Source organism: Amblyomma mixtum, chromosome 1, assembly GCF_055824585.1.
Source record: "Amblyomma mixtum isolate Tamu chromosome 1, ASM5582458v1, whole genome shotgun sequence".
Lineage (NCBI taxonomy): Eukaryota > Metazoa > Arthropoda > Arachnida > Ixodida > Ixodidae > Amblyomma > Amblyomma mixtum.
Window position 1 is genome coordinate 171,979,888 of NC_143012.1, and position 24,449 is coordinate 172,004,336.

Genomic DNA, 24,449 nt, shown 5'->3' on the forward strand with positions numbered 1-24,449 from the left:
CTCTGTGTGCGGCCGCCGCCTACGGTCCGGGTACCCTAGCAGCTCCGCTAATAAGTCGCCCTTCTGAAAAGCGTAACCGTTGGTAAATTATTCTTGTCTGGTCGGACGCCGTCATTTCCGGAAAAAGTCGAGAGGATGACATTCAACGTGCAGAAAGTTACACGCTGTCTGCAGGTCATGAAGGGATTTCTCCCCATCGTCCTCGATCCCTCCACGGCGTACGTGAGCAGGTGTACTTTTCTCGCCGCGTCGGCTTCCTCAAAGTACGCCGAATTTTACCACACCTGTGAAACATCTGCACTGGGCAGTGGAAGAACGCTGCGTAAATGTGATGCGACTACGATGAGGACTACCATCACACCAAAGGGAGTCTCGAATGCAGCTGCCGCTGCAAAAGAGGGAATAGCTCCGCTTTGAGCTCATTTCCAGGGTCGGAAATTTGTCCATTGCAGAACCAAAATTCAGGCGGGCACTTTGTTCACCTAAAGTGTGGTGAGGCGAAAGCCTTAAGCACGGTGTTGCTGCTTGTGTCACTGATGTGCGGTTGAGATGTTAATTAAGTGCACAATTGTTTATGAATCTTAAATGCTGGAGACAGTGGAGGGATTTTGGGAGGCATCCGTCTGATTCGAGGCCTTTCTACAAACACTCTCCAGCGTCCTAGACAAGGAGGAGAACATATGCGTTGGCAGGAAGTAGAGTAGCCATTAGCACACTCGGCTTCGGAACGGAAGGGTGGTGGTTCAAATACAATCGTGCACAAATGTTTTTTTTTTCTGGTCTGACTAGAAAAGCGTGACACCTCTGCTGACAACCTTCTGCTGCCAACCTTCTGTCGACAACGATGAGGCATTAAAGGCTTTCGCCTCAATAGCGATCGCCGTTAGGTGTGGCAGGTGTTTGGGTACGGAAAGAGCAAGACACCTAACCCTCCCCCCCCCTCCCCCTCCCCAAGCGAAAATCAGGGCGACGAGTTAGGCCAAGGTCCTTTTTCAAGTGAAGCTGGAGAGGTGCCGTGATGGCTGCAGAGAGACGAGCAGGGATGGAAGAATAGGCGGCGTCGTTGAGCTTATAGGCGGGTTTCAGCCGCTCTTAGGCTACCGTATTTAGAGAACAGTTGATATCAGTGTTGTACGATGCTGGACTGTGGTTGAGAACGCGAAACGTTTAGATTCTTAACGAGAGAAAAAAATTGACTTACTGTTACTATGGTCGGCAACGGGAAATTTGAGCGCAGCTGTTTAAGCGCCACCTGCCACCACTGGCAAGTGGCGTGTTACGCTCCTAGCCACGAGCCGGGATGGTTCGATGGCAGCCACCTTCCGGTTCATTCCTCCGCTCTCGCGTATGTAGGTGACGTTTCACTGTTGTACTGTCACCTGTCAGGTTTCAGGTGGCGTTTCGTTCTGGTAGTTGGGCAGCCGCTTACGCCTACAACGCCGTGCGACGCGGAACGCATGAACGAGCGCCTAAGAGCTACGCTATGAAATGTCGGTAGCAGCGCGGAGTTCTGGGGAGATGAAATCTTGACGAGGATGGCCGTGCTTGAGGTGGATTGCAGCGGAACGCATCGCGAATTAGCTGCATATACTCGAAGGGCCTAGGAGATAAGTATCATGCCGAAGTGCGGTGCCATAACAAGCTCCACCGCCTAACAACGGGTGTCTTTTTTGAAGGCGCAGCGTATACCTAATAAGATGAGATGCCTGCGCTGAACCTATATACTCAGTTGGTGTGGCATATGGGCGGCGAGTCCAATCTTGAGGTGTCGTTGGAGGTGCAAGTGCAGCATGCCTGTGAGGTCGATGGTGAGGGAAGTTTGTTTGTGTCCGATATGGCAGAGTATGGCTCTGCCCACCGTTGTAGTGAGGAGGCGAGTATGTTCAGAGGTGAGGAGAACGTTGAGTTCGAAAGGGTTGTAGGTGCCAACGGCGAGGAGACGTGTTGTAGAAGTGCAGATTAGGAGGCCCAGGACAGGCTCGTCGAAGCTGTATTAGTGATGTGTTGGTAGGCAGGCAATTTACATGCGCCTCATAGGGAGGGCTGTAAGTAGGCGGAGGCGCCTTCTTCATGCATCATGCATGCATGATGAACGTCAATCCGTCGTATTATGAATGCGATGTTGAGGCCAGTGGTTCGAATTGTAATAATTGTATGAGCAGGGCCCCATCTTGTTGGAGCCAGAGCCAAGGACGCGTATTAGTGAACATTGAATGATGGGGTCGCTATGGATTTTGAGCTCGATGTGTCCTGGTGATGTGCAGTTGTGGCCATGAGCACAGAAGGCTTCTGAATTCTCGCTAGCTTATTGGATGCCTCTTGAATTCACGAAGGCTTAAACTGTATGTATCGCGGATTGGAGAACGGCCTCTGTCAGCCAAGAAACCATTGGTAGGGCAGATGGTAATGTGATCAGCGTAAACTGTGTAGTCGATGTGAGGGAGAGCAGAAATTGTGTGCGCCAGTATCCCCACAGCAATGTTGAACTGAAATGGGGATATGACTCTGCCCTAGGGAGTGCCTTTGTTTTATGTGGTGTATAGCGGTGAATGTGTAGAGTCGATACCGATTGTGGTTCTGCGGCTCGATAAGAAAGCGCTGAGTATTGAAAGATACGGGGGCCACCGTTGATAGAGTTATGGGATATGTTGCCGAAGGCGTCTTTAATGGCCAGAATGGGGAGTAGATGCTCCCCTTTCTGAGGGATGCCCTCGAGGACATTATGCTTGAGAAGGAGAAAAAACCATCTAGAACAGACACGCCTGGCAGAAAACCAAACATGATGGTAGGAAGAGTTGATATTCCTTGATTTAGTTCTGGATGAGAGAGTGTAGAACCCTTTCATACAGTTTTCCCAGACACGAGGTGGTGAATGTGGGTCTGAGAGCTTTGATGGAGGCTGGTTTATTGGGTTCGGGGATTAGGATGACCTCAGTATGCTTCCATAGATCTGGGAGGTAGTTCGGAAGCCAAAGTTCATTGGCGATTTAGGCAGTTATCGCTTGGAGAGGTTCCGTGGAGAGGTTTCGGGCGATAGTGGTGGCGATTTGTTCCTCCCCAGGAATATTGTTATAGGTGAAAGAACGAATTAACCCGTAAATCTGCTAATATTTGAATGGGGCGTCAAATTCTAGGTTGGAGAGTAGGTGCCGAAATAATTAGTTCAGAGCGCAGTTAGCAGGGCTTGATCACTGCCCTGGAGAGCGTGGTCAGTTTGATGATGCTGTGACGTTGATGTCCTCTGAGTGGAAGGCCGAAAAATGACCCAGGTTTTGGATGCGCTAACTGTGCTATTTAGTGTATCGCAGAAATGGAGCCAGCTTTGAGCGGAGAGCTCGGAGGCATACGTGGATCTTGGTTGTAATGTTGGCAATGCAAAGCTGCAGCTAGCGGTTAGGGTTTTGGCGTGGAAAGGTGGAGAAGATGGGTCGCCGCAGCCGGGTGTCCTTCGGATTGGTGTAGTAAATGGGAGAGCACCAAGTGTTGGAGACAGGTTTTGCGACCATTCGAAGATATCAGAGATGGGTTGTCTTGATGAGAGGGTGGCTTGAAAAGAGCCCTACTTTGTGGTCCAGGTTTCGCAGAGTGGCTTGCGTACTTGTAGGGTCGCACTATTGACAGAGGATGAAATGATCGCCTCAAAGGATATCCCCTATGTTTGCCCGTAGCGGATGATTTATATTTTTTGCATAGGAGAGGTCGGGTAGGGTGTCCCTTGATACACTATTGGCAATTCTGGTTAGTGCCGTCAATTATTTTAGAATATATAGTTTTACACCATGAAATGCTGTGAGAAGGGAGAAGCTTTTAAGTGTATCAGAGCTGTATACCCATGTGGAGGGGGTATACAGCTGGGGTATACAGGAGTGGGGTATACAACGCCCACTGCGGCGCAAAGCATCTCAATCTCTCTCAAGTTAACCCTGTTCTGTGCCAGCTGCGGCCAATGTGTCCCCGCAAAGTTCTAAATCTCATCCGCCCACCTAATTTTATGCGAACCCCTGCTACCTTTGCCTTCTCTGAGAATCCATTCAATTACTCTTCAGGACCATCCATTATCACGCCTTCCTATTACACGCCCTGCCCACGCCCATGTCAGCAGGCGCTAATAGCTGATTACTAGAGTCTGCCGTGAAGAAGTCAGGAAGAAGAGGTCCAAATGGCTCTTGCATTTCTTCCGTTGCACTGTACATGTTGAGTTTGTAGGTGCTCAGTTTCTGATGTTTGGGCGGGTGTATATCCACCGACAGATGCTCGAGCGTGTCATATTGATACAGCTCAGAAGTGGACGAAGAAGAAGTGCTTCGCCATCTCGCTTGTGACGAGGAAGAAGAAGTGGTTCGTCTTCTTGCTGGTGACCGCTCGGCAGACTGGAGCAGTTCTTGTGTCTCTGCGTGCTGTGTAATATTCGTGACAAATCTGGTGGAGGTGCTGGGTACGCTTCCAGACCCGCCTTGTGTCTCTGCGTGCTGTGTAATATTCGTGACAAATCTGGTGGAGGTGCTGGGTACGCTTCCAGACCCGCGTAGGCTACCGACCAATACGGATCTCACCCCAGTTCACCAGCGCCGCGGCCGCCGCCTCCGTGGAGCGTCCCCTGAATTTGGACTCCTTCCGGCTGCAACCAGGGCGACGCAACCCCGGCCTTCGGAGGCACCAGCTGCCATGGCAACTGAGACCACGCTCCCGGCGCACATCCTCTGTCATCAGCCACGAACACCCCCGTCGTTTCATGGCGACGTGTTCGAGGACGCCGAGGATTGGCTCGAGATATTCGAACGGGTTGCCCGTTACAACGGCTGGAGTGACAACCGTAAGCTCCACAATGTCTATTTTGCACTTGAAGAGTCGGCTCGGACATGGTTCGAAAATCATGAAACTTCGTTTACGTCCTGGGAAGCTTTCTGCCGCAATCTTAAAGCCACTTTTCCGAATGCAGACCGTCGAGAGCGAGCAGAAGCTGCGTTACACTCGCGCAACCAGCGCCACAATGAGAGTGTACGCATGTACTACGAGGACATGACTCGCCTTTTTAAGCGCGCGGATCCCAACATGACAGAAGACAAGAAGCTTCGCCACCTCATGCGGGGTGTCAAGCAAGAGCTCTTCGCAGGACTCGTGCGCAGCCCACCAAGCACTGTGGCAGAGTTCCTCACCGAGGCGGCAACTATGGAGAAGACGCTGGAACAGCGAGCCCGCCAGTACAATCGCGACGTCAACACCTTCGGGCCTGATCCCATCTCCATGCCTCCCGGTATCGACGCGGCCTTTCTACGCGAGCTGGTCCGATCCGTCGTCAGAGAGGAGCTGCAGGCCTTCCGTACGCCATCCGAGACGCCATCTTTCACGCCACTGAGCGAAGTCATCCGGGACGAGGTGCGCCTGGCAGCACAACAGCACCAGATTTCCGAGGTTCCTCGCCAGCCTGATGCAAGGCCCACGTATGCGTCCGTCCTGCGCCAGGCCCCTGGGTACGACGTCACTGCCGCGACTCCAGCAGTGCTCTCGTCGAGCTCCCCTCGTGGTGACGCTCCGCCAGCCTATCAGCGGCCGCGAAAGAGTGAAGTGTGGCGTGCCCCGGATCGTCGGCCCCTCTGCTATCACTGTGGCGAGGCGGGTCACCTCTACAGGGCGTGCCCATACCGCCGCGTGGGCCTGCGTGGTTTCGCGCCGGACGACCCGTGCCCTCAGAACGGGGAACGACCGCAGGAGATAGCATTCCATCTGTCGTCGCGCCAGAACCACATCACGTCAGGCCACCAGGAGGCTCGATCACCGTCGCCGCGACGCTACCGTTCTCCAAGCCCCCGTCAAGCCGCAGGCTACTCCGGACGCCGTTCTCCCAGTCCACGCCGGGAAAACTGATTCCAGCGGCCTCTGGAGGCAAGGCCGCTGATGCCGGGACTTGTGAAGATCCTCCTGCGCCACTACCACGCGACGATGTTTCTCCGGGAGCGAGTAGCGACAGCATCCGACGCGCTACCTCCGATTTGTGCGTCAAAATTGACGGAATCGACGTGACCGCTTTGCTGGATACTGGTGCCGACTATTCTGTCATGTGCCTGGCCCTTGCCGTACAACTGAAGAAAGTATTGACGGGGTGGTCGGGGCCTAGCATTCGCACTGCTGGGGGTCACCTGATTATCCCTGCCGGCAGGTGCACAGCTCGTGTCGATATCCGTGGTTTTGTGTACGTCGGCGAGTTTGTAGTCCTCCGTGAGTGTTCGAGGGACTTGATCCTCGGTCTTGACTTTCTCCACACGAACGGTGCTGTCATTGACCTCCACGAATCACGGGTCACGTTCTCGACGAAACGGGCCGTGGCATGCACTGACACAGACGATTCACGCTTCACTGCTCTGCGACTTGTTGACGACGACGTAATGGTGCCACCCCGGTCCAGTGTGCTAGTTCTCGTGAGGAATGATTTATTCCACGACTACGAAGGTGTCGCTGATAGCCACGTACCCCTGCTGCTCGAGAAAGGAGTAGCCATCGCTCGCGGGCTCGTCCAACTAGAAGACGGTTGTGCTAGTGTGCTCCTTACAAATTTTGCCAACGAGTTGCAGCACCTCGCCAAGGGCACGGCTGTCGCCTTCCTGCATGACTTCGCTGTGGTGCCTCAAGTGTGCGCCCTGGAGACAAGCCCTGAAGACCAGGCCCCACCATGCCCTGCCCTTCCATCCGTCAGAATCAATCCCGATTTGGCGCCTGAGCAGAAGGCTCTTCTCTCGGCGCTTCTAACCGACTTCGCGGGTTGTTTTGCCACAAGCTCCAGGGTCGGTCGTACGCCTGTCGCAAAGCATCGCATTATCACCAACGAGACTACACCACCCGTATGCCAGCGCCCATACCGCGTTTCTTCGACGGAACGCGAAGCCATTAAAAGGCAAGTGGACGAAATGCTCGCCGACGATGTCATTCAACCGTCGACAAGTCCATGGGCGTCACCGGTAGTCCTCGTGAAAAAGAAAGACAACACCCTGAGATTTTGTGTCGATTACCGCAAACTGAACAACGTGACGAAAAAGGACGTTTACCCGCTCCCCAGGATTGACGATGCACTCGACAGACTACGTGATGCCAGGTTCTTTTCCTCCTTGGATCTCAAAAGCGGCTACTGGCAGATAGAGGTGGACGAGCGAGACTGCGAGAAAACTGCTTTTGTGACGCCTGATGGGCTATACGAATTTAAGGTGCTCCCGTTTGGACTATGCTCAGCGCCGGCCACTTTCCAACGCATGATGGACACTGTCTTGTCTGGGCTCAAGTGGCAGACGTGCCTCGTATACCTGGACGATGTCGTCATTTTCTCGCCCACCTTCGAGCAACACTTGGAGCGGCTGCGCACAGTGCTCCGGGCGCTCCAATGTGCGCAACTTACGATCAAGCCCGAGAAATGCTATATCGGTTTTGAGGAGCTTCGTTTCCTCGGCCATGTTGTCAGCGCGCGCGGTGTTCTCCCAGATCCCGACAAGACCGCTGCTGTCTCCAGTTTCCCGCGTCCCACTGACAAAAAGACCCTTCGACGTTTTTTGGGACTGTGCTCTTACTATCGACGATTCGTCCAAGATTTTTCCAAAATAGCTGAACCCTTAACAGCGCTGACCAGAGACGACACACCCTTCTTGTGGGGAAGCGACCAAGAGGATGCTTTCGTGGAGCTCCGCCACTGCCTGCAACGTCCACCGATACTCGCCCATTTCGATGACGCCGCAGCAACTGACATACACACTGATGCTAGCAACGTAGGCCTTGGGGCGGTCCTGGTACAGTGGCAGGATGGCGCCGAACGAGTCATCGCATACGCAAGCCGTACACTTTCGCGCTCGGAATGCAACTATTCAACGACTGAGAAAGAATGTCTTGCGGTAGTCTGGGCCATCAGTAAGTTCCGCCCATACCTATACGGAAGACCATTTCGCGTTGTCAGTGATCACCACTCGTTATGCTGGCTGGCCAGCCTCAAAGATCCATCTGGGCGGTTGGCGAGGTGGAGCCTCCGTTTGCAGGAGTACGACGTAACGGTCGTGTACAAGTCGGGGCGGAAGCACCAAGATGCGGATTGTTTATCACGCGCGCCAGTGGACCTTGCTTCCCCGGAAATCACTGAAGACTTCTCTTTCCTTGGTGCTGTTAGCGCAACCGATATGGCGCAGCTTCAAAGGGAAGACCCAGAGTTAGCGCCGCTCATCGCGTACCTGGAAGGCTGCGACGGTCCCCGCATTCCTCGTGTTTTTCTTCGTGGACTCAAATCCTTCACTCTGCAGAACGGCGTACTCTACAAGCGCAACTTTGAGAGCAACACTGCAACATTTCTGCTCGTAGTCCCGTCCGAGTTGCGACCTGATATCTTGAGCGCTTGCCACGACGAACCATCTGCCGGCCACCTGGGGGTCGGTCGTACCTTAGCGAGGATTCGGCAGAGGTACTACTGGCCAAGATTACTTCCATCAGTGCGGACATACGTCAAAACCTGTCGCGACTGCCAGCGCCGTAAGTCTCCTCCCTTCAAACCCGCAGGATTTCTTCATCCCATAGCGCCTCCGAAGACGCCTTTCCAACAAGTGGGAATGGACCTACTCGGCCCTTTCCCGAAGTCATCCACTGGAAAACGTTGGATTGCTGTCGCGACGGATTATTTGACGCGGTACGCTGAGACAACGGCGCTTGCAAACGGAACTGCTGTCGAAGTGGCTACGTTTTTTGTACACAACATCGTGCTGCGTCATGGCGCTCCTGCGGTTATAATTACTGACCGTGGAGCTGCTTTCACAGCCCGCTTGACTCAGGCAGTCCTAGATCTGACCCACACCAGCCATAGGCGTACAACAGCGTACCACCCACAGACAAATGGTTTGGTAGAGCGCCTTAACAGAACCCTGGCCGACATGCTCTCCATGTATGTGGATGTGGAGCATAAAATATGGGACCAAATTCTCCCATACGTAACGTTCGCTTACAATACGGCCCTGCAAGAGACAACGCGGCTCACGCCCTTCCAGCTTGTCTTCGGTCGTCCAGTTGTTACTTCTTTGGATGCCATGTTGCCCGTCGACCCTCAGTGTGACCTAGAGCCAGATCTTGACGTCGCCACTTTCGTTCAGCGGGCTGAAGAAGCACGTCAACTGGGCAGGCAGCGAATACACCGTCAACAGCACGCGGACGCTGACCGCTACAATCTCGGACGGCGATTTGTTACGTACGAACCAGGCGACCACGTGTGGGTTTGGACACCAGTTCGTCGCCGTGGGTTGTCCGAAAAATTACTGCGCCGATACTTCGGACCTTACCGAGTTCTCCGCCGCATTAGCGACGTGACGTACGAAGTTTCACCGGCAACCCCAGGCCGCCCTTCGCGCAGACCACCGCATCCGGATGTTGTGCACGTCGTTCGTATGAAGCCGTACCACGACCGTCCTGCTGATTGTACTTGACGCTGAGTGCCGCCGGTTGTGTGTCGTGATAGCTGTGTCTCACTTTCCGTGTCTAACCCATTTTCCCCTCTGTGAAAGCGGCCCACATCGAGGCGATGCTGCAGGGGAGGGAGCAATGATACAGCTCAGAAGTGGACGAAGAAGAAGTGCTTCGCCATCTCGCTTGTGACGAGGAAGAAGAAGTGGTTCGTCTTCTTGCTGGTGACCGCTCGGCAGACTGGAGCAGTTCTTGTGTCTCTGCGTGCTGTGTAATATTCGTGACAATATAGTAGCAGATGTAGCCGGGATGCAATCGGTTTTGAATCCCTAGTGGTGACCCGGAAGGCTGGGTGGGTCCATAGTGTATAATATCCAGGGTGTCGAACCGGTATTTTTTCGGGTTCGGTTCGGGTTCGGGTTCACGCATTTCGGGTTCAGTTCCGGGTTCGGCTCCAGAGGGCCATTCCGTTCCGGTTCGAACCGGTTCGGACCGTCTCGAACCGGTTCAAACGGGTTCGAACGGGTTCAGGACAAAAAAAGTTAGAACGCAGATGGGTTTCAATGATATGCGTTTTCTTTTTTCTTGCACATCGCTATACAAAATAAAAAATGCATAGATTTGTTTGCGAGAACATAAAACTGGGCTAGTTGGTAACTGTTGCTTAAGCAGCGCAGTAAACAGGACAAACGGAAGTCTGAAGACGACATAGACGCTGACTAGCAACTGGTTATTACATTATCTGAAAAATATATGAAGGCGCAGGACACAATGAACAATCCAAAAAACAGCAGAACAAAGATTAAAACCAAAGAACCATACTACGCATGGACATCGTAGTCTAGTCATGACATCTTTTTCAATGAAATTCGAAGACTATATTCCATAGTAGACGGCACTCCCCTATCTCCGGGACCTCACATAATTCCAAGAAAGCCTGGCTCCTTATCTGCGAAATTGATGTATGGTGAAGCAACACGCTCCTCTGCATCCTTCCTGATCATACAGGCCTCCACCATCTCCCTACAAATTCGATCAGGGTGATTAAACAGGAGACTTGTCTTACTAAGTGGGGAAGCAGATGAGTGTGTTGCTTCACCATCTATCAGCTTGGGAGATAAGGAGTCAGGCTTTCTTGGCATTGTGTGAGGTTCAGGAGACAGGTGAGTGCCGTCTACTACGAATATACTCTTCGAATTTCGTTGAAAAAGACGTCACGACTCGACTGTGATGTGCATGCGCAGTATGGTTTTTAAGTTCTAACCTTTGTTCTGTTTTTCTGGGGTTGTTTCCTGTGTCCTGCGCCTTTTTCAAGAATAAAATTACCAGTTGTTAGTCAGCGCTCGTGTCGTCTTCTGTCTTCCTTTTGTAGTGTTTACTGCGTTACTTGAGGATGAAAAAATTGTTTAATGCGAGATGTTCTCACTTTACCCATTTCATTTATTGTCCGCAGCAAAAACACGAACTTATGGTAAGAGCCGCAAAATGAAATGAACTCGAAATTAATGAAAATCGGCTATGTATATACGCTATAATCCACCTTATGAGGTGTAGGATGAAATTTAAGGCAGAAAGCTGGGCTAGTTGGTGTTTGGATTGAGAGGACATAGTAGTAGCGCTAAAAAACAAGGACGACAGGGTAGACAAAGATATCACAGGCGCTAGACATCAACATTGCAAACGATGTAAGCATGATGAAAAAACATGTACCCCTTTGTTTGAGCAGACACGTGTGATATATGTCAGTGCAGATCAGAAAGAGCGGGAAGTATTGGAAGCCTTTCCCATTCACATGGAAAGGCAATCGTGCGTGAGCAAACGAAATGTTTATCTTTGCATTAAAAATTTGAGGTTCCTGTATCGGGAAGTGCCGTCACGCATGCGATTCAATTGTTGATTTTTTTATGCCCCTGATTGTCGCCTATAAATTCGGAGTTGTTCTCGAGAATAAAGTCAGTTGATGTCTAGCGCCTGTGTTGTCTTTGTCTGCCCTGTCGTCCTTGTTTTTTAGCACTACTACTATCTCCTCTCAAGTAGGATGAAAAGCCGATGGATTTTACATCTGCAAGACCCTCCTGCGTCAGCAGTATGGGAGACCCCGTAGCGCGAGTAATAATAGGCCTCCCTTGAAGCTTTAATCAGTTGGGACTTTCTCGTACGCAGTGTACTTACGGGGCCCCAAAATTGCCGCCGCACGCGCCCTCTACGTTTCCGCGCACTACTGAGAAACGAAACTTTCATGTATCGGTCCGTATACATACAGACAGATACCTTTCCGTCACACCGAAACCGACTTGCCAGTCCCCCCTCCTTTACTACATGGTAAGAAAATGTTCGAGAATCCCTCCACCGCCCATCCCCCACCCAACGAGAGCCTCGTGGGAGCACTGGCTCTCCCTAACATCCAGAACTTACCAATCATATTTTACTTAAATCGCCTATTCAACATCGCCTTTGTGACTCACGTTATATATCCTGAGCCCCGATAGCTCAGTATCTTCAAAAATCAGCTAATCGTGGCTTCTCGCTATAGTAAAGTAAGAAATTTATTTGGGATAGAATGTTTGGGACTTTTCCTGGGGCGCTATCCAATGCAACCTTTGCGTCCACAGAATTTTTTGCGCCCCTGATAGAGTGATAAGGAGGGGTTAATCTGGCATGCACCATTTGTCCACCAACTTGTTTCAGGCATTTATTTCCAAAGCCACAAACAACCCCTTTCTGGCAGCTATGCTTAATAGGTGAGTAAGTGCTTGCCTGTCTTTTCTGGACATGCTCGCGAGTGCTGATTCATTCGGTTTTCTCAGTCTTGGCTTTTACTTACCTGTACGGCCTCTCCACAAGGCAGATGACAAATGTTGCGATCGGCCATTACTTCCTCTACCCATACATCTACAGCCTTACCTAAACTTTTTTGATACTAGTGTATTAAAGCGAAGTCAGCGGATGTACAGTGGAGCCCACTTTAATGGCCACAGATATAACGAACGCTCGCTTATTTTGAGCGGGTGTGGTTAAACCGTGAAAATATGCATAAGGGCAACGGAAATTCATCGCAGATACAGCGAACAACTCTGGCCACACCACTCGGTTATAGCGAACGAGGTGGCGTGGTGAACTACCCCGAGGTTGTGGAGGTCGCCCTTCCGCTAAGCACGCAGATGAAATAGCGCCTCTCAACCTTCACGACACCGCCCCGGAAAGGACATGTCAACCCAGAAATGGAATTACAAGGCGTCACTGCTGTGCGCAACGCTAACCGGAAAGTCCGGCGTCCGGTAACACTGTAAATGCTAATGTATAAACGGTAACCATGTGCTATAATTCTCTATTGAAATGAAATAGTAAGTAGCCGCCGGCCAAACCCGCGTCGATGGCCAACGAGGGCGATCATTGCCAACGCGTTCGCCGGCTCGGCAAAGCGTCCTGAGTAGAAGAAGCGCGATGCGCGTGAGACAGGGGCATCGTCAAAAGCGAAGCTACTGAAAAATCTCGCGGATCAACTAAAGACAGCGATTAGATAATTTTCAAATCCTTGCTGGCCATGCCAACCACGCGGTGGAACCTGCGGGACCGTCAGGTTCGCTATAAGTGGGCTCCACTTAGTTTTAATCGGCCACAAAAACCCTATTCACCCTTCAGACACGGACCTTACATGTTAGGACGTACCTTCGTGCCCAAAAAAATACAGCATCATGAAAAAATATCATTTTATTGCTGAAATTGTTTCTCGTTGCTCGCACAGGTAGAAATGCACTGACCACGGCACAAACGCCCCTTTGGCGCGAAGGTATGGTTTGGTTTGGTTAATGGGGTTTAACGTCCCAAAGCGACTTAGGCTATGAGAGAAGCCGTAGTGAAGGGCTCCGGAAATTTCGACCACCTGGGGTTCTTTAACGTGCACTGACATCGCACAGTACACGGGCCTATAGAATTTGTCCTCCAAAGAAACTCAACCGCCGCGGCCGGGGTTCGATCCCGGCTGCGAAAAGTAGATATAAGTCGCCAGACAGAGAATTCAAGATCGAGCAGTGCGCGAACAGCGGATGGAGCCGCGCGCTGGCGACTGGCAGCAATTTTTTCTTAGAAGCAGAATGATTTCAGCGAATCGGCATAACGAAATCACTTCATCGTAGTTACATTGCATCTCAGTAGCATCTTTTTGGGCGTAATCACTACCGCATGCCATCGAGCACATGTATTTCCGCATTGCCCTTTTGTGTAATAGGTATTTAATTTTTTCCTTATTAGTACATCTCCACCGTTGCCAAGAACCCGCCTTTCGTTGCTTATTTCCGTCGCACGCAAACAAGAATATGCGGATTCTAAAAAAAAAAGAAGCTGCAGCAATTTATACATCCTTCTTTTGGTAATACTAGTAGTAATATCTCAGGTTTAACATGTCGAGTATACATAGGGACTATATGACAGACGGTGTAGTGGAGGACTACAGATTAACGGAGACCAGCTGGGGATTTTGGACGTACGCTGGTTTTTGTATTTTTGGAATCAGCAGCCGAGCTCCACAGCCATTGAGCCATATTTTTTTCCTTTATTGCCCTACAGGCCCATCGTGAGGGGTTTTTTATTTAGAACTTGCTGTCTAAGATAATGAGCGCCTACAAAAGTAAATGTTGCACTGCCCACTGCGGTTGTTCATTGGTTAGAGCGCTAGGTTACTTATTCGGTGTACCTGGGTTCGAACTCGGCCCCGGCGGCCAGGTTTCTATGGAGGCGAAACGCAAAAGGCCCCGTATGCTGCGCGATGTCAGTGCACGTTAAAGGGCAACTGCGCCACTTTTTGAGAATTTCGCGATACTCAAGGATTCAAATCTATATAGGCTGCATGTAAAGCATGCTAAGTTTTTTGCACTACCATTTAAAATAGCGACGTAATCGACGATTAAATTTTGCACTTCTCCTCAAAACAAAAAAGGAGCGCGGGGGAGTTCAGTGTGAGGTCACGGAAGGTATGATTTCAAATTACTGCTGCCGTCAGCCACGCCCTGCCGTGCCTCATTGCACGCTTCCAAACAACGTTCGGCGTGCTTTGACTTCGGTGCCGTTGGTTTTTTTTTTCTTCAAAGCAGGCGTTTATGCGTTGGAAATGTACGGATACTTTCAATGACGTCATCATACGTACCCCACTTAGCGTTGTGCGCTGCGGAGAAGCTTGAAGGCCGTCGAAACTTTAATTTGTCATTACGTCACTGTTTCAAATGCTAGGCCAAAAGGACTTCGCATACTTTACCTGGAAGTTTCACACATTCGACCTTTTTAAGCTCGTCGATTTCTAAAACATATGCAGTTGCCCTTTAAGGATCGCCAGCTGGTAGAAATTATTCTGGAGCCCACCCCTACTGCGCCTGCTTCTCTTTTTTCTTTCCCTCCTACCTTCCTCCCTCTCTTACGGCGTGTTTCAGGTGTCCATCAAGAAGTGAGACAGACTGCGCCATTTCCTTTCTTCAAAAACCACCATCACAACATCGTTGGGTCAGCCGCCGCGGTGGCTCAGTGGTTATGGTGCTCGGCTGCTGACCCGAAAGACGCGGGTTCGATCCCGGCCGCGGCGGCTAGAATTTCTTTGGAGGAGAAATTCTAGAGGCCCGTGTACTGTGCGATGTCAGTGCACGTTAAAGACCCCCAGGTGGTCGAAATTTTCGGAGCCTTCCACTACGGCGTCTCTCATAGCCTTAGTCGCTTTGGGACGTTAAACCCCATAAACCAAACCAAACCAACATTGTTGGGTGCTCGCGCTAATATTTCGTCTATTGGTGGGAAATGACGCAAAGAAAAGGAAGGCATTCTCAATCCGTACTAAAATGACTATAGACACCCAGTTTTATTGCGTGTTTTCTCCTTTCAGATGACGCCATAGATATTAGAATACATGGATCACCGTGTGGTATTCGCCCACTGCCACTAAATAATTTAGAAAATAATTCTTTCTCCCATGCTGTTTCGGTTTCATCAACCGAATGATGGCTTTGACGTGAGTTCAACATTAGATCACGTGAGGTACGGTAAAACTAATACAAACGCTGATACGTTGTTTTGACTCACTGCAGCACTTATATAGCCGACTTAAAGACCTATAATTACAACGAACGACGTGTCAGCAGTTATTTTGCCTTTTTATAGCACCTCACGCGACCTAATTTCCACTACACGTCACAGCCATCGTAATGTTGGTGAAACCAAAACAGGGTCAAGAAGAAATTGAAACAAATTATTTATTATGAGTTGGTGAATACCACGCGATGTCCATGTACACCAACGTCAAACGCATCGTTTGAAAGAAGAAAGCACACAAGCAAAAGTTTGGTGTCTTTAGTACTTTACTAAGTTAGATCACGTCCTAACATTTTGATTAAAAATTTACGCAAATATGTAAAAGGGAGGAGTAATAACTCAAGATTTCACATAAACCTGACGTACAAGTGTTTAGAATTGGCGGCAGTACATTACAGAAGCGTCAATCAGGCTTCTTACCAGGCACCAGGCCTCCTGTAAGTTTGCTGTCGCATATACTGGGTACCATTTTCGGACTTCCCAGCGCAGACTGCTACGGGTGGGTAAGTCTATGCGACAGATCCTCTCATTTTGTCGGAAAACAAGACGTATGCCGGGATGCAAAAAAAGAGGGGCTGAACCGGGTCCCGAACCGGTTCGGAACGGTTCCTTTGAATTGTTCCGGTTCAGGTTCAGTTCCAAGATGGCGAAAAAAATATGGGTTCGGTTCGGTTCCGGTTCCGGACGAAAATTCGGGTTCGGTTCCGGTTTCGGGTTCGGGTTCAGTTCCGGTTCGACACCCTGATAATATCCGACTAGTCGAATGGGCCCTGGTCCCACTGCTTACAAACATATGTCGGTGGTATGACGGCTGACAGAATATCCTGGAGAGGGATACAGGCAGCTTTTGACTAAAAACACCGGCAATTCCACTTCCACATTTCGAAAGGGGGGTGGTGGGTTTGCGGAAAATTAGTGAGGGCTATTCTGACTGCCCAGGTGAGGAAAGCTATTGATGGTTTCCGAATCGCTGACGCCTGGGAGGGGTTGGATGCGACGGTTTGTTTTTGTCGACAACATTGCACTGCAGTAGCCCATACTCGGAAAATGTAGTCAGTCCGCTGGCTGAGAGCGTTATACAGCTCCGTCATGTATTGTTGCCAGACATTCATTTGTTGCTTCATTTGCAGTTCCAATTGTTGTTGCAATTGCTGGTGCATTTCCGTTAGGAAGTGTTGCACAGCAGGGTCCAGGGGTGGTAAAGGAGGTGTAGTGGATCGTATGGTAGAGTGTGTGTCGTGGTAGAGCTGCCGGGGGCCGTGCCTGAGTATGAGTGGAAGTTAGCGAAACGGATGCCTGTGGTGGGCGTGAGATTAGTTGGTGGATGTATGCTCTAAGCTTTTCTATTTCGCCTTTAGGATACTTGACCTGAATAGGATGAGCTGAAGGAGCGTCGGCGGGAACGAATGAGTAGCGCAACTTGTGCGGTGGATCGTTGACTGGAGACTCAGGAAGGGGCCGTTGTGACTTGTTGGTGCTGCTATGGGAGCCAGGCCAGGATGTCAGCGATTTTTTGTCGGAGAGCGGGTTGTTTGCGGCGTAAGAAAACCAGTGACTACCTAAAGCCCAGCCTAAGGGTGAACCTGACGCTAAAGGTATCCGAAATATTAGGAAACATTGTATTTGAATGGTGCCTAGATGAAGAGAAGAAATGCGATAATATAGCAGCCAGCACGAGTCGAACCAGCGAAGGCGCAGAAGCTGCTTACTTTTTGCGTGTTCTAAGTCGCTGCTTCTGGCGCTCTGTGTTCGCAATCATCTTCCTAGACTTTCATTCGATCATGCTAAGCCTAGGATATGGAAAGTAAATAGCAGGCCAGTGCTGTGGCAAACATTGACAACTTTGCAAAGCGGCTGGTGGCAGGAGCATCTCATGCCGCGAAATCAGCCGGGTAGACCATGCGCGCTGCTCAGCTCAGTCGACAGTCGACAGCTCAGTCGACAGAAGGCGTGACCAATAAACGCATGCAGATATCCTGCATCTATAAGCCATGTTAGAATGCTGCGCGCCTTTCCTACAATGTACAGTCCTTGTCAAAAGTAACCAGGCTGCATGGTTTGCTTCTAGCTCATACAGTGGAGCCCTTAAAGCTTCCCTGTAGCTGAAATGGTTGTTAAAGGTAAGGTCTGGGGGTCCTCTTACATTCCAACAACTTTTGATGTTTAGGAAAGTCACAAGGGCTCCACTATAGAAGCGAAAAGCAAACCATGCAGCCTAGTTACTTTTGACAAAGTCTGTATATCGAGCTTTCTTACATCTGCTCTCGACGACGAGATACTACGCAACATTTTACAAAGGCCCTACTGTACACTGAATGTTTATTTGTATATTTCGTTGAGTATAATATATTCTACTTCACAAAACCATGGCGTACGGTCTCGGGAAATGTTATCTAGCTTAGGGCTGCCCTAGCGCTTTTCTCTAACAGGTAAATATATTATTCTTGGTTATTGTGGTAGTCACAGCAGACCTACAGATAGAAATTCCGACGTGAATGCACGAGACACAGGCTAAATGTCTCTTTATTACCACTGGCAAAATATTTCTAAATCTATTAAAATACTCACGAAACAATAGTCTTTTTTAAAAACATATTCTGTATGTGGTGTTCAAAGGAGATGCCGTTGAAAATTAACACCAAGATTTGTTTAGAAAACTTTCCTGAAGATATGCGTCTTTAAAAATAAGGTGCAAGTGATTTTCAATGACATTATTACTAACTTTGAATAATATGTAGTTAGGTAAACAGAGTTTTTTATGAGCGCAATTTCGACTGAAGGACTAACTTATCGGCGTAGCAGTATTCTTCAGAAAACCTGCGCTTACGCCTGTCTGGGCCACGAGACTGCCCAATAAACCTGGTGCGCATTAAATTTTTACTTGAGGTAGAAGTTTAGGTGCTTATGTCCATAGGAGTCTACTCAGTCTTTTGTGCATTAATGGCGGCTATACGTACCTAACAATAGTTGTGGCCGCACTGAACGGACGCGCTTACATGTACTCCGTTCGCCTTGCGATAGTGAGCCTAGCCGTGCTGCGGTGCTTCTCGGTGCCTGCTAACCTGCGGATGCTGGGAACCCCGACCAACAAGGGCTCACCTGCGTACAGCCTCCGCTTCATGCACGGCATGCGCGCCGTCAGCATCTACCACGTGGTGTTCGGCCATGCAGCGATGGATTTCTCCTTCGCGAGCGGTGAGCCGTGCATGGGAGAGCAGCGTTGTACCGCTGTCCACGTTGTTCTTGGGCCCAGTAACTGGGTACCGCCCGAAATATTACGGAGAGTATTTCAGTATGGATTATTTATGTTTAAACTATCGGTCATTGTGACTCATGACGAAAAAAATCCTACAGCCGGGCCCCTTCCTAGCTGGCCACTGCGCATACGCAGCAGGCACCACAGTCCGGCACACGTCTCCACTGGTACACCTGCGCTGCGCTAGAACTCTGCGGAAACAGAGCGTTTCAGAACGGAGTTTGCAATTTTCAATCATTGCGGCGTTCCGCAACGTCGTCATGGTCGACTTCAAAAGAATTATGGGGAGGAAAGGAATGAGAAAAAACGAAACGAGAGTTGCGGAGCGCCACGTTGATTGGTAAGAATGCCCTCGCCATTAGCGAAGTCTCAGAAAGGGGGACAATAGGTGCCGAGCATCATGCAGACTGCTCGTACCTCGTGTCCGTTTCTCTCATTGCTCCTGTTACGTCGAACAATGGCCTTAAATTCCCCGCGACGCATGCTTAAACCACACTTAATCTTAATCTCGCACCCGGTATTACTAACATTCTAACATCTGCATTAAGAACCATATCAGCTGTTGCTCAAATTAGTATTAGCACAAATATGGCCGATGAATGTTTTTTTATGAATGCGATTCACAGTCGCGTGACGTCACAGCACGGGTGCAGGAAAGCAAATTAGGCCGTTGTGATGTCCACGCACCGACACGAAAATGCAGGGGCTTACGCAAACAGGAGTAGCGTGCAGCGCTTTTGTACTGGACAAAGTAGCTTCAAAAGGGCCTCAGCTCACTGGCGAAGTTGTGTTCGACGCTTTTGGGAAATCAAAATGGGAACGCTGCGGTTTTAAAGGGGTGAAAGTATATATCTCCTTTTATACAACGTTCTGTTATCTTGCCTGTCGCATTCTCCAGAAATGGGAACTCGGCGAGTAGAAAACCGTGAGAAAACAACTGCAAAGCGAGTGACAGACACTTACAGTGTGGCCGCTACGACGTACTGCGTACCCCGCGCCAGCCCTACGGTGGCGCAGACTGTGGACAAACATGCACGTAACACGGTCTTTAACCAACAAGAAAAGCACCGATCCAAGGGCCCAGTTATGTCGGAGATGTGGATTCCGAAGGGAAACCACATTCCACATATTGCAAGAATGTTAATAGTTCAAACTCCCTCGTACTGAGCGTCACAGTTTTATCTCTAAGCGAGTCGCAAGACTTGGCAAGGAGGAACTCCCAGGGGCAGGTGTCAGGGAGGAATCAGTCTTCAGAACGATTTGGGTAACGTAACACAAACCAGACACTTAAATAGGGTCAAGCAGACAGGGGATCGTTGCAGACGCAGCAGAGGTGTGGGACGCCAATGAAGGTTTTCTCACCCACAAAAGCTTGGAGAAAGCTGGCAAGTATAGCGTGCTCCGGGCAAACTTCCTGGGAAAGAAAGAATTTCTTGTCGAGTTATTGGCCTTCTAAGGCCGAAGCATGTTATGCCTATGAACTATCAAGGTGAGCAAATTACTAAGACAAGCAATTACTTACACAAGCAAATTACCAGCCGCAGGTGCGAATTGTAGATTGGTTGGGTCAGAAATTTAATGTGTAAGGTTAGGCACGGAAGGGGGCTACTACGACAACGTTGTAATAAATCCTAGGGTTTCAAGCTCTCCACAACCAATTTTGTGCAGTGTTGCGACCTGTTTAAGTTACTTACGGTAAGGACACCGAGATGTTGATACATCTGTAATCGTGTAATTAGACTCAATTTAATGAATACGCGCAGGTAATGTTACGGTACTTGCGGTTATCTTGCGTAAAATGGCATTCAGAAATATTAAGCTGCATAAGCCACTTAGTACATGAGTTATTTGGTAGAAGCAGGTCGTTTTGAAGATTGATCTCTTTTTGGAATAGGAAATTTGGCACTAGATTATATATTCATCTGCTAAGAGGGGCGGTGATGCTGAAATGCCAAAGCCAAGGTTGCCGACGCAGACGAGGAAAAGAAGTGAAGCAAGAACTTATTCTTGGAGAACGCCGTAGAGTACTATGCTTGAGGCTGAGGGCTGTATCCGGTAACGATGCATTGAAAGCGGGCGGTAAAGAAAGAGTTGTTCCTGTATAAAATTAGTGGAATAAGGCTGGGAAAAGAAAGGCATATGACAGGAACATGTTTGAATGTTTAGGAAACGCTGAAAATTCTACATAATTCTAAAATACCGAATCTATGTTTAAATGAAAATAAATGCTAAATTTAAAAGCTGTGATGCCCACGAAAGCCCAGAGCGGAAGCCATGATGCTTGGCGAGAAAAGTGTAATGTTGTCGAGGTGTAAAGCGACTTGGAATCAAAATATGTTCGCCATTAATTTATGCGCGACTCATTTAAAGTGACTACAAGCACAGCCAGGCGGACATCAGTTAAAAATGTTCATGTTCAAGGTATGCTTACTGCGTGCATATGTGCCCCAGGTAATACTCAGTGGCAGCACTGCAGGCATGCATGCACTTACGCCCCCCCCCCCCCCCCCCCCCCTCCCCGATAGCATCCTTGCAATGTTAATCGGAAACAATCTCGACCGCCCTGGTGCGGCTGTTCGTTTGCTGACCTGGAATCTGCTGGTGCAAATGCGCCTTTAATGAGATCATGCCGTTAATGTGAGCTTTGTGCTGATAGCGAACGATTTTCCCGCTAGAAATGAACTCTCTTTAAATAACTGTTGCGAGGAAAACACCCGGTGAGGTGGCCATTATGCGCGGCTAGTGAAAACAATGTCGCCGGATCCACTCCCGGCCGTGGTGGCCGGACTTTGATGAACGCGCAATAATTAAATGCCCGAAAGCACGGTGTGTGTGTATTTCGCGTTAAAGGAACATCTGGCGGTTGAACTTAATTTAGACACCTCCGCTACGGTGTCTTCTCCTCGCTTCCTGCTGTGACTCCTTCCCTTGTCTCTTTCCTTAAGCACAGTGCAGGTGAACACCGAGCCTGAGACAACTGCAGCGATTTTGCTAATTGCTAGCTCACTAGAACATCCGCTGCCAGCCTGACAAGTTGAAATGCAAGAGTAGCAGATGCAGTTAGCTGAGACCTAATAGCTGGTACATCAGTATAAGGAGGCAGCAGATCACTCTGAGTAAGTTGCGATGAAAACGTAAAGTCTATCTGTGGTTGACTCACTGCATTTGAGAACTTCATTCCTCTTTACGGCCGCGATTAGCAGGCAACAACTTTGCCCCGCGGGTCGAATTCTATGATCGGCTTGAGTGTAAGATCACATAAGACGTCATTTCTTGACTGGCACATGTAGTATGAATGAAAATTTACCACGTTATTGCGCGAGGTTTTTGAAGAGCAGATCATGAAAGCTCTGTCATCCCAATTAACAAATGAGGCATCTGTATGTAAGTGACGGAAGAAAGAAAAGATAAGATAAAAATCATTTCTCCGTCCACCAAGAACAGTGCGACTCCAGTAAGCCTGGCTGGCCGACATGGCTCAGCTTAATTTTGAAGACCAGGCCTCATCGGTAAGTGGTTTTCGATTGTAGCCAACCACGTAGCCGAATATGCAACAGTAGCGTTTACAGAACCGTTGGAGTGCTACAGTTGTAGAACGTCTATCGAGCAGTGGTAAAACAAGGGCAGAGATTACGTTGGGGCTCTCCTGGAGCGGAATACTATAGAACGAGAGAAGTGGCATAGGCCTCTGTTCTGGAGTGAACCTTATCTATAGCCCAGTGACGATGGTGACGCGTTACTGGAGCTTGAGTGGCGGCCGCATTGCCTGCATTCCCGGATCGTGGAGGCCTCTGCGAAAGCGCGTCGTTTCTCTCTTGCTCGCCCACAGCTGGCATCGGGTTCACGCTCTCCTACGCGGACCGCTACGACTCAACCTTGACTATGGCTGCCTACATGGCCGTGGACACTTTTTTCTTTCTCAGGTAAGAGGTGCATGCTGAGAAGTGGGATATATGAGAAGTCAATGGAATGTTCTATATAGAGCTCTTCTTTAATTCGAGAGCCTAAAGATGTCTCTGAACGCGAAAACTGTTCGGTGCCGGCTTCTTTTTCAAGGATCCACCAGCCCACCTTGGCAGGTGATTTTTGGGGGCTTTCTCTCTGTCCTGTAACCACCTGTCCATCGGCCGCTATCGCCCATATACCGAGTGTTTCAGCGAACACTTTGAACAATTCTCGAAAATAGGCTTTTTGGGGTAGATATATGGCTTTTGTGACATAGTATTCCCAGTGTTGGCGGACACCAGAAAACGGCTGACACGTCTTGAGTAGTAAGTTGGTTAACTAATCTTTCATAATTAAATTTTTAGCTATTATAGTTAGGCACTTAGTTGCAATCAGATAATTGTAGCCGGTCGTTAGTAATAGCCATATGAGTTTTTAGAATTTCGAAAACAAGATTACCTTTGGCGCTGTGGCTCAACAAAATTTGGCTTTTTCGACTAGTTACGTGCAGTGGAGGGGTTGCTTTCCCGCATGCTTTAGAAAGCGCATGTATTTTCGCACGATGTAGCCAAACTTTGTCCAGCCACAGCGGCAACGGTAATCGCGTTTTCGAAATTCTAAAAACTGATATGGCTATTACTAACGACCGGCTACAAATCTCTAATTGCAAGTGGGCGCCTAACTTTCCTAGGTAAAAAGTTAATAAAAGTTAGTTAACCGGCTTACAACTTAAGGCGATTCACCGGTTTTCTGTTGTCCGCCAACAGTAATAACACTATGCCGCAAAAGCCCCATTTTTACCCCAAAAAGCCTATTGTCGAAAATTTTTGAAAGTGTTCGCTGAAACATCCCGTATATTTGTATGCGATAGCAGGGAGACATACGAAGAGCGCCCGCGCCAGAGTGAAAATTACTAATAAAATGACTCAGGAAATATCAGGCCTACGTCCAAATAGCCGCTCGAAGAACTGTCTGTGCGAAAATGAGGCTGGCGAGAAGTGTTCCTTTTCCGCAATCCCTTCTCAGCATTGCGGGATGCGATTACGATTCGCTGTGAAATAAAAAAAACAGTTGCAATAGAATAGGAATTTGGATAGATTGGTGAGTTGAACTCAGTGTTATAATTGAATCAGATTTGGAATAGATTGGATAGTGAAAGCAAAATGTTGCCGCATTTCCTCCTCGCCGATCTAAATGATCACCCCCTTATTTTTCGGCCTTGCTCTCAAAGTAATGATAGTGAAAGCTCGTTTACAGCTCGCCGTCCGCTGCGGTCAGAAGCGACAGCGATGCCTACGTGAGGTTATTTCTTTGTTAATCGCCGCTGGCGCGCTAGCCCATCCACCAGTGGTAAATATTCAGGTCGACACGGGCTACAGTTCACAGAGAATAATCGGGCAGTAGAGCCGGGACTCTCTAAAACGTGCCGTCTGTTGTCACGCTATAGACTGGCGCCAAAGAGTGAGGGCTCGTGCACGGCCCTCTGTACGAACCCTTCAACGTTTCGTCATGGATATTAAGGCTAAAGCCTTTAATGTCTCATCGTTGTAAGCAGCAGTTGTCGACAGAAATGTCACGATTTTCAATTGGTCGAAACGGTCATGACGTCACAGTGCGCGAATTTCAAACGGGGCCAATTGTACTTTGGGTAGTAACCATGCAACCAATTGAAGTGATCGTATATGATGCTCCAAAGTGTGACTGAGCTTAGTTAATTGCTTAATTACTCAATTACCTAATTAACTTTTCTAGTCAGGCCATA

The 24,449-nt window shown here is 49.2% G+C and overlaps 1 protein-coding gene across 1 annotated transcript in view; it reads left to right on the plus strand.

Annotated features, from left to right (window-relative positions):
• The window catches only part of LOC149369811 (O-acyltransferase like protein-like), a 119,872-nt gene that overhangs the window by 30,259 nt on the left and 65,164 nt on the right, over positions 1 to 24,449 (plus strand). Inside the window, exons 6-7 of the mRNA XM_089576511.1 lie at positions 18,508 to 18,681; positions 22,572 to 22,665. Of these exons, the coding sequence (XP_089432637.1) occupies positions 18,508 to 18,681; positions 22,572 to 22,665 (268 nt within the window). The remainder of the gene's footprint in view (positions 1 to 18,507; positions 18,682 to 22,571; positions 22,666 to 24,449) is intronic.